This window comes from Peromyscus leucopus, chromosome 18, assembly GCF_004664715.2.
Source record: "Peromyscus leucopus breed LL Stock chromosome 18, UCI_PerLeu_2.1, whole genome shotgun sequence".
Lineage (NCBI taxonomy): Eukaryota > Metazoa > Chordata > Mammalia > Rodentia > Cricetidae > Peromyscus > Peromyscus leucopus.
Genome location: NC_051078.1, coordinates 35,475,834 through 35,492,414, shown reverse-complemented (window position 1 = coordinate 35,492,414; position 16,581 = coordinate 35,475,834). Strand labels below are relative to the sequence as shown.

The 16,581-nt window shown below is 44.5% G+C and overlaps 1 protein-coding gene across 1 annotated transcript in view; it reads left to right on the top strand.

The window, feature by feature from the left end:
- Fgd6 (FYVE, RhoGEF and PH domain containing 6) overlaps window positions 1-16,581 on the top strand; it is a 128,344-nt gene that overhangs the window by 58,827 nt on the left and 52,936 nt on the right. Inside the window, 5 exon segments of the mRNA XM_028880248.2 lie at window positions 479-538; window positions 632-662; window positions 9,132-9,283; window positions 12,081-12,237; window positions 14,949-15,036. Of these exon segments, the coding sequence (XP_028736081.1) occupies window positions 479-538; window positions 632-662; window positions 9,132-9,283; window positions 12,081-12,237; window positions 14,949-15,036 (488 nt within the window).

Sequence of the window (16,581 nt, the reverse complement as noted above, 5' to 3'; positions counted from 1 at the left end):
ATTTAGTCTTATAGTGTCAAAGTTGGCCTAGAACCACCCCCCGTCTACCCTGGGTTTCTTGTGATACACATAGGTGTTTTCTTTGTAGGATGTGACATTTCCACGTCGAACTGTTTGTGCTATCTGATTGATTGACTGATTGATTGATGATTGGGGGCTCTCAATATGTAGCCCTGGCTGGTCTGGAACTCATTGTGTAGACCAGGCTGCCCTAAATCTCTTAGAGATTTATCTCTAAGTGCTAAGATTAAAGGCACCTGTCCCCCAATTCCATTCCTGATTTCTCTCTATCACGGTGTGTCATCTTATTTAATTAACCTCCATGTTTGCCTTTATTTATTGTGTAGTGTGAATTGTGTGCTTATAGGAAAACCCAAGGACCAGGATGAAAATGCATGTCTAACTAGCTCATATCATGGCTGATCCCATGTTTATGCATTCATGCTTTCTCAATGCACTCTTTATCTTCAGGATGAAGACACTGGATGAAAAGCAAAGTCCATCACATTGCCAAGGAGATCATGAGTTCTGAGAAAGTGTAGGTACCAACTTAACAGTTCAGAAGACTCTTCTTCCCAGTTGGCTTATTAAAAATTTCTCATTGCTTTTCTTTTTTTCTTTTTTTAAACAGGTTTGTGGATGTGTTAAAACTTTTGCATATTGTAAGTATCTGCGAATATGTTTCTCAAATCTGAGATTATCCCAGGTCCTGTCCTTTTCCTACCCTAAAGGTTCTTAGCACAGCTAACAAATTATACCCATATGCTCTCTAGTGCTTGGTTATATTTTAAATTTATAATAGAATTTTATATACTTATCTATTTATGACTTTTATGTATATAATAGAGAGTTTACATCCAGACATAACTAGATGATTTCTGAAAATACATCTTCATAACGAATGAGCTGTGACAGCTGCTGATGCTGCTTCCTCTTCCTTTTTCCTCCTTTTGCCCTGCTTCCTCTTCCTGATTTTTCTCCCCCTTCTCTTCTCTCTCCCTTTTTTCTCCCCAAACTACATCCCCAGCACCCATAATGATGATGTGTCTTTTGGGGGCATTTCTTCTCTAATCTAAATAGTTCCTGGAAACAGAGACACTTGAGAAAGCCGTAGCTAACTTGTTTATAATTGTCAGCCTGAGTAGACCTGTCAGGAAACTATGTATCTGACCACATACTCATTCTTCCTCTTGCACACTTCTGTCCTTGCAAGTTTTTACAAGATTCCATGTGCACTGGAAGTTAAAGTGCTGTTAGTGTTACCCCGTTTTGATTATTTTTTGGCAAGATATCCCAAACATCTGTTGTGGAATATTAGTTTAAGATGTGTTATATTTGTTTATGCTGTGGAATATTTAATGATGTACAGATGTGTTGCATTCTTTTTGTTATATCTGTGTAACTCTGTGAAGCTGTGCTACTTTGCCTGTCTAAAACACCTGATTGGTCTGATAAAGAGCTGAACAGCCGATAGGTGGGGCTGCCAGGCAGAGAGAATAAATAAAAGGAGAAAAAGAAAAGAAGGGAAGAGTGAGAAAAAGGAGGAGAGGAGGGAGGGCTTCAGGGGCCAGCCACCCAGCTACAGAGCAAGCCGCAGAGGAAGAGTAAGATTTACAGAAGTGAGAGAATGGTAGGAGCCCAGAGGGAAAAGGTAGATGGGATCATTTAAGTTAACAAAGCTGGCTAGAAACAAGCCAAGCTAGGGCCGGGCATTTATAAATAAGGATAAATCTTCATGTGTTTATTTGGGAGCTGAGTGGTGGGCCCCCAAAAAGAAAAAAGAGAAAACAACTGCAAGCATCCCTCACATGTGTGCCACTAAGTCCAATAGTTCTATCTAAAGACACACCTTCCCTTCAGAACTTGATAGTCTGTGTCTGTCTCTGTCCCCCCCCATCTCCTCCCCCACTGTCCCTCTAGCCCTCCTCTTCTCTCACTTTTACTCTCGTTCACCATCTGTCTTTTTCCCTCCCTCTCTGTTAAAATAAGAGTGTCACCTTAGCCCATCCCTGCCTCAAAGGTGTAGTGATCCTCCTGCCTCAGCCTCCAGACTGCCAGTTACAGTTTTGAGCCACCACACTGGACAGCAATCTGATAGAATATTTATTGTGATAAAACACTGTGACCCAAAGCAAGATGGGGAGGAAAGGGTTTCTTCGGCTTACACTTCCAGCTTAAAAATCCATCGTTGAGGGAAGCCAGGGCAGGATCCCCAGGTAGGACCCGTGGAGGAACTGTTCATTGGCTCACACACAATCTAGCTCGTGTTCAGCCAGCTTTCCTCTGTAGCCCACACCCATCTGCCTAGGAATGGTGCTGCCCGTAGTGGGCTGTGACGCGTTCAGTCAGTCATCAGTCAAGACAGTTTCGCATGGACATGGCCACAGGCCAACTGATCAGGCAGTGCCTTAATTAAGGTTTCTTTGTCCCAGGGGACTCTAGATTATGTAGTTGACAACAGAAACTAACCAGCACCTAGGCTCTCAGTAAACCTAGGACCTAGACCCAAGGCCACTTGGAGATACTGATATCTAATGCCAAATAGAATGGGTTTTTTGTTTTGTTTTGTTTTAGTTTGGTTTTTTGTTGTTGTTGTTGTTGTTGTTTGCTTTTTGTTTTTTTGAGACAGGGTTTCTCTGTGTAGCACTGGCTATACTGGAACTTGCTCTGTAGACCAGGCTGGCCTTGAACTCAGAGATCTGCCTGTCTCTGCCTCCTGAGTGCTGGGATTAAAAGTGTACATCACCACCACCCAGCTTCATTTCGTTTTATAAGTGCATCATAAAATGAATAGGTGTCCCCAGTTCTCATCCCCCCCTCCCCCCGTCTTAAAATCATCATTCTGTCCCGAGTCCTGTGAGTCAACTGGACTTTTTAAATACCAGTTCATTGTCCCCTCTTTAGCTCCTGTTAACACAGCTACTACCTTCATTTTCGAGCAGTCCTGTTCCTGTTAAGACTTTAATTAAGAGCACATTTATTTGGCTTCTGTCTTCACCACCTTGGGTTGGTATCTCCTTCTCTCTGTGGCGCTCTTTCAGATCCTTGCTTCTCAGCTCCCAAAGGCTTGTGGGTAGTACTAAGTGATGTTCGTGTGATTTTTTTTTTTTTTTAATTACCAAATCTTTTTAAGTTAATGGCCTTTTAATGAGTGTAATTTATGTACCTTTTAGTATATTATATAACTATGTTATACAAATTATTTATATTTGGCCTTATAACATCCCTAAAAATAGTTTTTTTTGGGGGGGGGGGTTGTTTGTTTGTTTGTTTGTTTTAAATGAAGAAAGTAGCCAGGTACTAAATGTCAAAGCCAGACTTTGAAGTCTGGTCCATGTGAGTTCTTGGTGTAAAAATTTAAAATGTTTGCTTGCAATCCTAACCATTGCTATTTATAGTGTATCTGTAGGATGTAGTGTATCCTTGGGCATATTTGTTGCTTACATAATTTTTTTCAGCTGCCTAGGAAACCAGAGAAACTCTAGTTTTTCATCTTAGAAAGATAAAAATGAAGCTGGATCTTGTTACTTAGATTTTTTTTGTGTGTGAACATTACATATGAATGTTATTAAAGAGGGTTGGAAACATGCTATAAACAGTTGGTTTCAAGTACGTTTTGCATTGAATGCATTGATGATTATTCACAACCTGACTTTTGCATACAGAAAGGAGGGATCATTTCACCTGGAAAAATATTTTCATTTTAAAAACCAAGTCAGCAAAGCATGACGGTACACCCCCATAATCCCCGGCACTGGGGAGGCCGAGGCGTGAATTTAAGGCCATTCTGGGTTATATAACAAGACTCTGCCTCAGCAAAGAGCCCAAACCGAAGTGACATGGTTGACATGGGGACTCCCCCTTTACTTTTACTTCATGGTCTCTCTCTTATTTTGCATATTTATCACAAGCTTTGACCACTGAAGCCGCCTTGCTTTTCTCTAAGTGATTTGTACAGACTGTGAGCTTCCCTGCCTGTCCCTGTGTCCATGTGTGCTTTGTAATTCCCGGGGCTCACGATAGTGGTTAAACAATGCCTCAAGGTCAAGCGTGCTGCTTAGGACAGCTGGTAATTAAGTCCCACACTCGCCTCTGGTGCTGGAGATAAAAGTTGGACTCTCTAGACAAGGCCATCTGTTAGAGCTTCAGTGCCCCAGATGTTCCGAGAAGTTCTTCTTATTTGCATTGATTTTTGCTTAGGTCCCCCCAAGTGATCACAGTGGGCTGAGTGAGGACTTTGCTATTGTAAAGAGCTGGAGTTATTCTGGTTCTTACTAGGGGATGTTGGGGGAAAAGGTAGTAAGACTAATTATTGTGATGTGCTTTATTTAGATCTCTAAAATTCCAACTTGAACATGCATTTAGTGAAAGTCATCATAGGTGATTTGACTTTGCATACAGACCCTTTGGTAGGTTTTTATTAGAATTCGTGTTGTGTGTATTTGATTTCAGTAATACCTGCAGTTTGCCGAACACTGTACCCCATCTCCCGCCCCAAAGTGTAATTGTGCATTCTCTGTCTCCTCACCCTGCTCGCCTTTCCTGTGCTGGTTTTCGAACCCTGGGCCTCACACAGTCTAAGCTAGTGCTCCTCCACTGAGCTACCCGGCCCGGCTTGTTAACAGAAGCCGGAGGGCAGGAATAAGCTCTGGGTCTCATTGCAGAAGCATCACTTGGATCTACATTGGTGTGTAGTTAAAGGGAGTTTTGGTGAATTTAGCTGCTTCGGCCCAAAATAGTTTTGTGGCTCTTAAAGATGACGTCACATTTCCCCAAATTATCCTGGCTGTTGATATTTAGAAAAATAACCGGGCACATGTTGTAATCATCTTCTTTATTAAAAAAAAAGAAAAAAAAAGTCGCTCCCCCCCTCCCATCGTACCACTTTGTCAGTGGCCGAGGTTCAGGAGTAGCTCGAAGTTTAAGATTATCTGTAGTTCCTGTGGAACTGGTTGCATCTGGCTCTGAGGTCAGAGTGCATTGCTTTTGGGGATGGAGCCAAAGAAGTGAAAGGATTGGCCTGGAGACCGCCCGTGCTGTGTGGGGGCTGTTACCCTGGCTGGTCGGTTACATGGCAGAGCTCTAGGAGGTTGTTTAGCCCTGATGCTGTGTGGTGTTACTGGTGGTGGTTACATGGTAGAGCTCCGGGAGGCTGTTACCCTGGCTGGTCGGTTACATGGCAGAGCTCTAGGAGGTTGTTAGCCTGGCTGGTCGGTTACATGGCAGAGCTCTGGGAGGCTGTTACCCTGGCTGGTAGGTTACATGGCGGAGCTCTGGCATTCCTTGTCTGAGACTGGAGGAAGCTGGCTGTTGGGGATTTAACCTAGAACTCTGTGTGTGCTGAGCACATGTTCTGCACTCAGCTGTGTTCCCAGCTGGGAACACTGTGTGTTCAAAAAGCCCCCAAGAGGCCTGGGATAGCCCCAGGTGAAAATAATTATTGAGTGACATTTAAAAGCATTTTTTTGTCTTTTGAGACAGGATCTTTCTATAATGTAGCTCGGGCTGTCATGGAGCTCACTACGTACACCAGGACGGTCTCATGCTCTGCCTCTGCCTCTCAGGTGCTGGGATCAGACCCATGAACCACCATACCGGGCTTTTATTTATTTATTTTTTAATTATTACTTATTTTAGCATACAGTGAGACAGACCCTGTTCAGTGCCAGTGCTGTTGAAAGGATTTTGTAGTGGCCAAGAGACTGGAACTAAACTCCAAGGGCAGAGTTCATAGCCAAGGAGCAAAGTGAGATTCAGTGGGTAGAAGATCCCCAAGAAGAAAAGAAGGGGCGAGTGTGTGTGTGGGCGGGGTGCCCTTCCACTCCTTGGGAGCTGGCGCCAGGTGAGGAACAGGGCCAGGCCCTGGGGTGGGAGGTTCTTGGTAAAGGTCCGTGGTATAAGGAAGCTGGCTGGCCACTGTGGTAAAGCAGAGCACCACCATCAAAGGCCTGCTTAGAACATAAAACTGCGGGTCTTAGAGATCCGAGCCCTTGAAGTTCTTATACTCTTTATTAAGTGTTGTTCCTTTTTGAGACGGGGTCGTGCCGTGTAGCTCTATGTAACCTCAGACACACAGCAATCCTCCTGCCTTGGCCATTCCCCACAAGTGCTGGGTTTACACAGGTGCATAAGTCGCCATACCTGGTTTTCTTTGGCTCTCTTTGAAGTTCAAAATAAACCTTCTGTTTCATTTAGAGCTCCTACCATAATTTTCCAAACGCTATCATTGGGCTTCAGTTCGTCTAAAGCTGTTCCAAGTATCCAGCAGTCTCAGAAAAAGAAATCAAGCCTTGCCAGGTGTGTGATGGGGCCTCCATGTCATTGGTCGGCCCACTTTGGGTTTGGCTGGTCTTTGTTAAATGTGTCTTAAATAAACAAGTTCCCCTTCCGGCCGAGGTGGAAGACAGGGAATGTGAAGTCTGGCAGAAGCTGTCATTCTGGCTTGGAAGTTACTTAGCAGCTATCACCCACTGTCACTGTCGTGGTGAGGAAATACCTTCCAGTTGGAAAACAAAAGTTATTCCGCTGCCAAGGGACCAGCATAGTCATCACTTAATTTTGCAAGAAGAAAGGAGCATGCTTATTGCTTTACTGAGCAGGAGCTCTTGCGTTGGAATTGTTTTGATCACTAAACCGGTAGAAGAACGTGTAGCTGTTTACCTGCTGAGCTTTGAACATCTTTACAGTCTGGGATGGGATTCACAAATGTGTTCCATAGCGTTCCTTGATAGTAGACAAGCTAATGACTTCCAGAAGTATTAAGTGGCTGCATTTTTCTCCTAGCAAATGCCAGGGCTGATTGAGGCAAGCTGTCAGGGATGGAATCTGGCTGCTCTCAGTTTGATTTCTGGGCTGCTTGTGTGGTTTTCTAAAGGAGAGCATTTGCAAGCTAAATTCTTGTATATTCTACTAATTAGTTACACAAGTTGGTTCTTCAGTTGTTAGTGTAGATAAGGTGCCCCTTTAGATTAATGTGACTACTCGGGTAATAAAAATGATCCAGTTCTGCATCCAAAAAAAAAAGGTTTTAGCTTTTGTTAAGAAAGTGAGGTGGCTGGGCATGCAGCTCTGGGTTCAGTCCTTAGCATTCAGGAAGCCCTGGGTCCAGTCCTTAGCACCTAATAAACTGGGTGTGGTAGTTAGTACAGGCCTGTTATTCAGCACTTGAGGCAGAGGCAGGAGGCTCAGAAATTCAAAGCAGTCCTTGGCTGCATAGCAGCTTTGAGGCTGTATGGCAAGTCTGTAATCCCAGGTGTCCAGAGGTTGAGGCAGGAGGATTATGAATTCCCGAGGCCAGCCTGGCCTCAGCAAGGCTGTCTCAAAACCAACAAAGAAAACATGGAAGAGAGCTGGGACTGTAGCTCGGTGCATTCAGAAGGCAGGGGACTGAATTCCCAGCTCTTCGAAGAAACAGCTGTGCTTTTGGGCAGGAAACCTGTTCTTCCAGGGTATGTGTGAGGATTTTTGAGTTTGGGGCAAGTAACAAATACTCTTGATTAACTTGTATTTTAGGGACAGTTGTTGAAGGAATCAACAGAGGAGATACTCTCCCTTTCCATTTGATTTGCCTGGCAGATCCATGAAGGGAGGACAGTTGCAAGTAAAGAGAACGCCTAGAGAGCTTTTGGTTCGGCCTTAGGTTTGTAACCGAGTGGTCAGAGGAGGAACGGCCTTTGCTTTGGAGCCTTGGACAGCTGGGAGATTCCACTATTGTTTAGCTTAGATCTGGAGGCCCACCCTCAGAGGACAATGAAGTCTAGGCCAGTACTTTCTCCTCCCCCACCCTTTCCTCCTCCTCTGCAGTGCTAGGGTGTGGTGGTGGTGGTGGTGGTGGTGACCTACATTAAAACACAGCCTTAGTAGTCTGGAGAGAACTGAAGATGAAGACTATGCCATGTGTTTCTAAAGTGTAAATGGTGAGCTTACTGGGAGTTGGCTCAAGAGGGAGGAGCATTAAAGACCTAGAGTGTCGTGTTGGCTCTGTACCAGATGTATTGCAGAAAGTGTTATGTGCACCATCCAATTAGACTTTATTACTAGTACTGTACTAATGCTAATGATGTAACAATTGTACCTACTTAACAAATGAAGAAGCCAAGGCTAGCCCAAGGAACACAATAAGCCAAAAGCAATGGTTTAGATCTAGAATCCTGATTAGCAAGTGTCTCCAGCAATGGCTGTGAACGGAAAGTTCAAGAATCCAGAAGTTGCTCAGTCCACAAGGCTGGACGTCTCAGCTGATCTTCAGTAGACGCTGGAATCTGAAGAAGTAGGTTGTAATGCCAGTGAAGGAATGGACTTGCAGGCAAGGTGGAGGACGAGCAGGCAGAGCAAAAGCTTCCTTCTTCCATGTCCTTGTATGCTTCCAGAAGGTGTGGCCCAGATTAAAGGTGTGCCTTCGGTCTTCAAGATCCAGATTAGAAGTCGATCTTCCTACTTCAAATTAAGCAAAAGTCACTTACTAGTGTGCCCTCTATCATTGGATTTTTAGTTAATTTCCTATGTAGACAAGTTGACAATCAAAAATAGACATCGCTGTTTAGAAAAATGGCAACAGTAGGTTCTTCTCTAGGGTCTGTGGCCTCTCCAGTCACAGGTAGGTGGCTAGGTTTACATACTCCCAGGTGTGAATTCCCTCCTGTTGAACGGGCCTTAAATCCAGTTAGACAGTGTTGGTTACCCCCAAAATAGCAACAGTACCGCTGTTGCGCCCCTGGGGCTGTCTTGTCTAGCCTGTCATTGTTACAGCTTGTAGACTTTACATCTGGATAAGACTAATGCTTGGTTTTCTCCCTTGGCAGTGTGCATAGCACTTGCAGATAGTATGAGAGCTAGTCTTCAGGGAGGAAGCTTCCAGATCAATTCCAGCGTGATTCCTCCCAGTTCTGTGTCCAAACGTGTGGTGTCTTCAGCAGTAGGGTCTTAACTTCAAGTTCTGGGAGGCAGCCTAGGGTAATAGTGATAGTTCCTCTTGTTTTGGGAATCTCTTAGACTTCCCTGACAGCAGCCTAGCCCTGGGGTTTCATTAGTTTTGTGATTTAGATCATCGTAGGGAAGAGGATGCCTAGGCACAAAGCTTCCAATCTAGTTACGAGTATGTATAGTGACTTTCCTCCTCCTGGCTGTCCTAGGATTTCCGGGATGCAGTAGCCCATGCCTCCAGGCAACTTGGGAAGCCTGTGATTGAGGACCGGATCCTGAACCAGATCTTGTACTACCTGCCTCAGCTATACGAACTCAACCGGGATCTCCTGAAGGAACTAGAGGAAAGACTGCTGAGCTGGTAAGCCGTGGACAGAGTCAGGCTTCCCCAAAGCATATAGTACTAGACGAATCCACAGAGACCCTGCCAGGGAGAAAGTGGTGTCCCTTACGCAGAATTGCTACATATGTTGAATTTTCTTGGCAGTTATTTGTACGTTGATTATTTTGGATCGCCATACCTTAGCGTGCTGGATAATTCTTGCTCAGGCCCATGCTCAGCCAACTTAGCTTTTGCTTTTTTCCGTGTTTTTTTTTTTTTTTTTTTTTTTTTTTTTTTTTTTTTTTTTTTTAATTGAGATAAAGTTTCATTTCCTGATTCATCCGGGCTGTAATTTGTTAAGGTAATAGTGAAAATAAATTATCATTACCAAAATAATTTTGTACATATTTTATCTTTTTTTCTTTACAGAATTTTAAATTAGCATTATCATGAATTGGCTATAAAGCCTAATGATAGGTACATTTATATAAGAGGTTTAAATATTTTTGCTTATACTAAAGTATTCTTCAAGTTTTGGACCTATAGATGGTCTGTGTTCAAATATCAAGCATTCCTGAGAACCAGACCTAACTAATGAAAGAAACAACTCTTCACTAATAGAAAAAGTTTCACTTATTGCTAACAAAATAGTTCAAGTCTTTGGGTATTTCCTATCAAAATTGTCTTTTCACTGGGTCTGGTAGAGCAGACACTTGCAAGCCCAAGTTCATTGCAGTTGCATGGGCAACTTAACAAGTCTCTGTCTCAAAACAAAAAGTGAAAGACAGGCTGGCAAGATGAATCAGTGGGTAAAGGTGCTTGCCACCTAACCTACGGAGCTGGGTTTGACCCTTGGAACCTGCACGGTAAAAGGAGGCAACTGATTCCCACAATTGTCCTCTGACCTCACACCATGCCCCACTGCTCAGCATCAATCAGCCAGTCAATCTATAAATATTTTCAAAATAAAAAGAGGCCTGGGGATTTAGCTTAATGGTTTGTCTACCATACAAGAAGCCCTGGGCTCAAATATATATTTGTATTAGGGCCGTTAGAGCACCAAATACTCCATATGTAGATCAAAGTGTACATGTTCGTCTTAGTAAGATCGAATTTAAGGCCCCCACTGTTAGAGAAATTACAGTATTTTCAATTCTGGGACTAGCCAGATAGGGGCCACTCTTTCTAAAACAGAAGTTTGAAACTCCAGGTCAGGACCCAGAGTGACACTTGGTGCCGCTGAGATAGTTAAGCCGGTGTGCGGTATCTCTCTGCCAGGGGAACTTGGAAGCAGAGGCCACCTTGTTGGTCTGGAGAGCCTTGGCCCTGGGCCCCCTCCCGCAGTGACACTTCTGTTCTGCTGTCACAGGACACACTTAGCCGGCACTGACTCTCCACCTTGATCTCCAGGCCATATGTAGACCATGTTCTGCTCCGTAAGGAAGGACATGGTCTGAGACCACTGGTGCCTCTTGGTCTGTCCACTGCCTGCTGGCAGTGCAGGGTTTTTTGGGGGGAGAGGGTGTAGAGCCATAAGAAACAAGGTAGTTAGGGCTGTGGTCAAGGAATCCATGTCCTTCTGGTTACCACCACCCCACATGGCGGCGGCGGCGGCGGCGGCGGCAGCATGCCTGCCTCCTTAGTCATCTGATGTTTTGAAATAAGTTCAAGTGTCTCTCTTTGTAGCTGCCCTGGCTTGGCATCCACTATATAGTGTAGGCTGATCTTGAACTCAGAGCAATCCTGTCTCACCCTCCCAAGTACTAGAATTACAGGTGTGAGCCACCAGGCCTAGCAAGTATTTCATTGTCCAAGGTTTGACTGTCTACTGTGCTCGTTGGTAATGGACATATGACAAGCATATCATAGTACACAAAATATACAGAGGTCTCGACTTCATGGCACAGACATTTTGGTGGGGAGAAGGGCCAGGAAAATAGGCAAGAAAAATCAGGGGGAACAAAAATAACTTCGAATTTGCAGAGACTGATAACATGCTGGGTTACGTAGTGAAGACTAGATTGTCAGAGATGGTTCTCTAAGAAAGTGGAACGTGGCCTGGGAATATAGCCTGTAGTAGAGTGCTTGCCCAGCGCATGTAAGGTGTTCAGATTTCAGCCACCCTCACCCCAAAATGTGGAGCATGTGAGCTGACATAGGACATAGCCGTGGGGAAACTCCAAGGGCTCCCTATTTCCAGGCCTGTGGACCCATCAGTAAAAGGCCACACGGTGAGGGTGGACTCTGTTTATTCAGAGAGAATGAAGAAGCTTTTGAGAACAGGAAAAGAGAAGAGAACGTGGCCTGGGTCAGACAGGAAGGAGCAGTGGGCCTTGTGTGCATGGAATTTATTTTTATTCTAAGTGCAAAAAGAAGGTCCTTGGAGCTGGGGTAGTGGCACTCATCTGTAATCACAACGGGAGACAGACTGAAGCCGTAGAGTCGTGAGTTCAAGGCCAGTCTGGGTAGCTTAGTAATACCATCTACATCCAACCATCCATACCCACATCCATACACATACACATGTACACACAAACATACATACATTTACACACACACAAATAAGTAATGAAAAGGCATCACTGGAAGTTACATAATAGGATATGCTTTTTTGTAGGGGGGCTCTTGCTGCTCTAAAGAATGGAACAGAGAGGACAGAAATGGAGTGGGGGGGGGGCAGTCAGAGCCGGCAGAGTCTGGACAAGGTGTGTTCATGGCGGGGCAGTGCCGAAGCGCAGGCATCTAGGATATGTTTTCAAGACGAGGAAAAATAAAAGGATGCGCCGATGACCTACCTAGCCGTGCTTTCATGTTTTTGTATACCCTCTGTCCGCAGGACCGAACAACAAAGGATTGCTGACATCTTCGTAAAGAAGGGGCCGTACTTAAAAATGTATTCCACATACATCAAAGAGTTCGATAAGAACATAGCTCTGCTGGATGAGCAGTGCAGGAAAAATCCAGGATTTGCTGCGGTCGTTAGAGAATTCGAGGTATTTGCTGCCTGCCGTACGATATTGAACTTTTTTTTCCCCTTACATTTTCTATGCCTTAACCATTTATAGTCATTGAAAGGAAAACTTTTGAATAAAAATGTGTTAAAATGGGGTTGGGGATTTAGCTCAGTGGTAGAGCGCTTGCCTAGCAAGCACAAGGCCCTGGGTTTGATCCTCAGCTCTGAAAAAAAAAAAAAATGTGTTAAAATATAATCTCTTAAACCGGGCAGTGGTGGCTCATGCCTTTAATCCCAGCACTCGGGAGGCAGAGGCAGGCGGATCTCTGTGAGTTCAAGGCCAGCCTGGTCTACAGAGTGAGTTCCAGGAAAGGCACAAAGCTACACAGAGAAACCCTGTCTTGAAAAACCAAATATATATATGTAAAAATCTCTTCTAAATCATAGAAGAAATTAATTGACCAAACAAACCAGTGAAAACTCGAACAGTCCATGATTTGATTCTAAAGATCTATTACTGCACGTTGTACTGTTTTGATTGGGTAAACAGTATTTTGGTGAGAGTTGGTCAGCTAGTTAATTTGTTTGAAGCAAGGTTTCCCTCTGTAGCCAGGCTGACCTCAAAGTCTTGACTTTCAAGTCTCCTCAGCTGCATATGGCGGCTCATGCCTGGGCTCCTCCAGCACTTGGGAAGCCGAGGCAGGAAGATAAGGCGATCAAGGCCATCCTCAGCCGCATAGTGAGTTTCAGGCCAGCGTGGCCTACAGGAATCCCAGTCTCAAAGACGAAACCAGGACTAACAAGATATCTCCGAGGGTAAAGTTACTGTTGGCAAGCCTGGCCACATGAGTTCAGTCCCCAGGATCCCACATGTGGAATGAGAGAACTGACTCTCAGTCTGAAAAGTTGTTCTCCGCCTCAGCATGCATGTTGTATCATGTGTGCTTCCAATACCTACACACATGTGCACACGTGTGCAAGGCACACACACACGAGTTATAAATAGACAAATGAATGATCTTATTTTTTTAAGCCCACGGTAAAATGTACGCACCACAGATTTATAATCTTAGCCATTTTAAGTCTATAACTCTGCAATGTGAAGTATGTGGACAATATTGTGTAACCATCCTTCTGAAACACACTTAGCCTTGCAAAATCGAGATTCCATAGCCATTAAACATTAACTTGTCCTCCTCTTCCGCCCTGGCCACCCCTATTCTGATGAATTTGAATACTAAGGGAACATCTCTCATTTCTACCCAACTTCCTTCATTTGTCTGACACCTTCACCTACAGTAATGGAAAGAAACACGATTTTTGTTCCCTAAGTAAGTCAATGCAGTTTTAGCCTCAAAGTTTCCAACTTGGTATTTTATGTGTCAGCTAAAGTTTTGTGTTTTGACTGGAAGATTGGAGGTGTACACTTGATTTGATTGGGATGAAATGATACTGTCTATTGTTCCCCAGACTTGTCTCAAGTCTGTTACTCGCTCAGGGCTGGCCGTGGACCCCCATCATCCCCCTGCCTCCGCTTCCTGAGCAGTGGCATTGCACTCCTGTTCGCAGTTAGTTTAATTTTCCTCTATCCATCGGTTTACAGTGTTTTAGTGTTTGTTTCTTTGTTTTGAAACTAAAATGCTCAGTAAATTCTAGCCACACAAAATGAGAAATGAAAAGTTTCCAACATGTTACAGTGTTGCTGGTTTCTATCTTGTACTGATTTGTACAACAGACAAATAATCGGACTTAAAAAAAAATAATTTCTAGTCCTCCCTCCTTTCCTCTCCTCTACCACTGGAAATAGTGGCATTTCCTGTAAACAACCAGAAGGTTGAGACAAGAACATAGCGAGTTCAGGGCCAGCCTGAGCTGCTTAGAGAGAGCTGTGTCACAAAGCAGTGCAAGGGCATGCATCCATGCTCGTTTTGATCCTACCAGACAGTCAGCTCTTGCACTGGAAGAGACTGCGACCACTGTTTTACATATTCAGGAAAAAAGTTTTAAGGACAGTCACATGGCTTTATGGACAAGTTTGAGTGTTCCAGGGCTCATGATATGCCTCTGGAGCAGCGCATGTGCTTGGCATTTGCAAAGGCCTGGGTTCTAGTCTACACACACACACACACACACACACACACACACACCCTAAAAAGAAAATATTATGCAGCCAGGTGTATACACTTGTAAATGGCTGTCTTGTAGGACTACCCATCCAAAAAGATGTTTTCCATTCTTCGTTATTCTAAGAGAGAGGAGCACGTAGCAAGGCCGCTCTCAGTTTCAGTGTCTGCAACCCTCTCCACTATACTGTTGTTACTGTGAATGACTTTATTGACCACAGGGCTGTGGTTATTGTTTGACTCTGAGCCCCAATAGTTTTAGATCTGCGTCCTTATTTGGGGGGCCATGTATTCCCTTGTTGGTTCCTTGGGGTTTGTAGTTAGGACTGTCCTGGAACACGTTCCCTGACATCCCCAGTAGGGAATGCAGTTGTGGGCGCCACGCTCTGAAAGCTGTGAACCCCTGCTCTTAGGAGCGGTGGCCTCTGGGAGTGACTGGAGAGGTGGCTTTGGTGGCTCCGGTCACTCTCCTTTGCTGTACGGCCACCGTGTCTTACAGAAGGAAGCGTCTCTGAATCCCCGTCCCACGTTGCTGGCTGTCCCAAAGCGTGACCCCCTCAGAGCTTCCACCTGCGCTCTTGGCTGCTGAAAAGACAGTGGGTTTACTGTGAATGCTCTCTCCCTTCAGATGAGCCCCCGGTGTGCCAGCCTGGCCCTGAAGCATTACCTGCTGAAGCCAGTTCAGAGGATCCCTCAGTACAGGCTGCTGCTGACAGGTGGGGCCTCCGATTCTACCAGCCAGCTGACCCTCACTGCCCTCTTCCCTGGCACGCCTCTTCCGTCTCCCCACTAACCACTGCATGGCAGACGAATTCGGTCACTGGAGTCGACCCGCCTCCAGTTCTTTGAGCATCCTAGGTACACTCTCGCCTCCTGGCATTCATGGAGGCTGTGCCTCGGTTCTGACCCTCTCTCACCGAATCGGTCCACATCCTCTGTCATTTGACCTGAATAACAATGAATCCCAAGGAGGCGTTTTCTTAGCTACTTGGGCAGCGGGGTCTGTAATCATTCGTTATGTTTGCACAGCACCGTCCTGGTGGCTCTATTTACTTCCCTCTGTTGTTACGAGGAGTGATTAATGAGCTAAATTGTGGGCATGATCTTTAGAATTATTCTTTGGACACAGTAAGTTCTGCTATTAGCTATTCTTAGCAATAGTAACAGTAACCCTACTGTTATTATTTGGGTCTTCTGACCGTCATTTGCCAGATTTTAGACCTCTGTGATTAGTGTACAAGAGAATACGAGGTATTATTGGGATCGAGGTACATGTATTCAAGTACTTTTGTTCCTGGTTCTTTAAAACTTACCATACTCACAAGTAAACACAGCAACAAGGTATTTTTTTCATAGACAAAATAACAGGCTTATAAAGATTAAGTGGTTTGACGTCCTAATAAAAGCTAATACACATCATGTCAGTACCAAGCATGCAATCTGATACATACTGTTAAGTCTACTGAGATTTGCTGAAGTGTATTGAGGAGAGGGAGAGAAATATGTATATATATAAAATCACACTACACTTTGTGTCAAAGTGGATAAGATCACTAAAATGTCACCACAGCTCAATAGTGGATATGTGTGGTTGTGTTGTGAATAGAATTTGAGATATGACTGTGACTATGGTCCTTGAAAAAATAGTGTGCACGCTCTCTCCTTAGTCAGGTTCTCTTAAACCAAGATTGGCAGAAGAGGATGTGAACCCGGAAAGCCCATTTGCCCATTTCCCTTGACGCAGAAGCTCAGGCTTCCCCACTTGGTAGTGAGGGGAGAGGATGGAAGGGCCTTTTCTTCCAGCCCTGGGCCCTGCCAGCCAAGGTGTGTCAAGGGCTGAATTGGCGTTTCCAGCTGCACATCGGGCACTAGATTTCTTTCTGGAATGACATAAAGCAGAGCAGATAATTTGAGGATATCCTGCCCATCAGCCCTGGCTTTCTTTCCTCTGCTCTTGGCTGAGATTATTAATTCACAGGACGAGGAAGTACTGATACACACAGTGTTTTTGCTAGATAAATCTAAAGCACTGTCATAAGCCAGCTGTTGAATAGCATTGGCTATTTCCACAGCGGTAGAATGAGTTTTTAGTGGCCAAAGACATCTGTGGCTCAGATTTGAGAAGGAAGGATCGGGCCACTGAAAATGAAGTGTAGAAGGTATCTTTTCTTCCCGTACCGTGGCTGGTCTACATAATAAAACCTGCCTGTTTAATTTATACTGCATGTTAAGTTGTTTTGGGTGGAGAAATGAGAAAGACA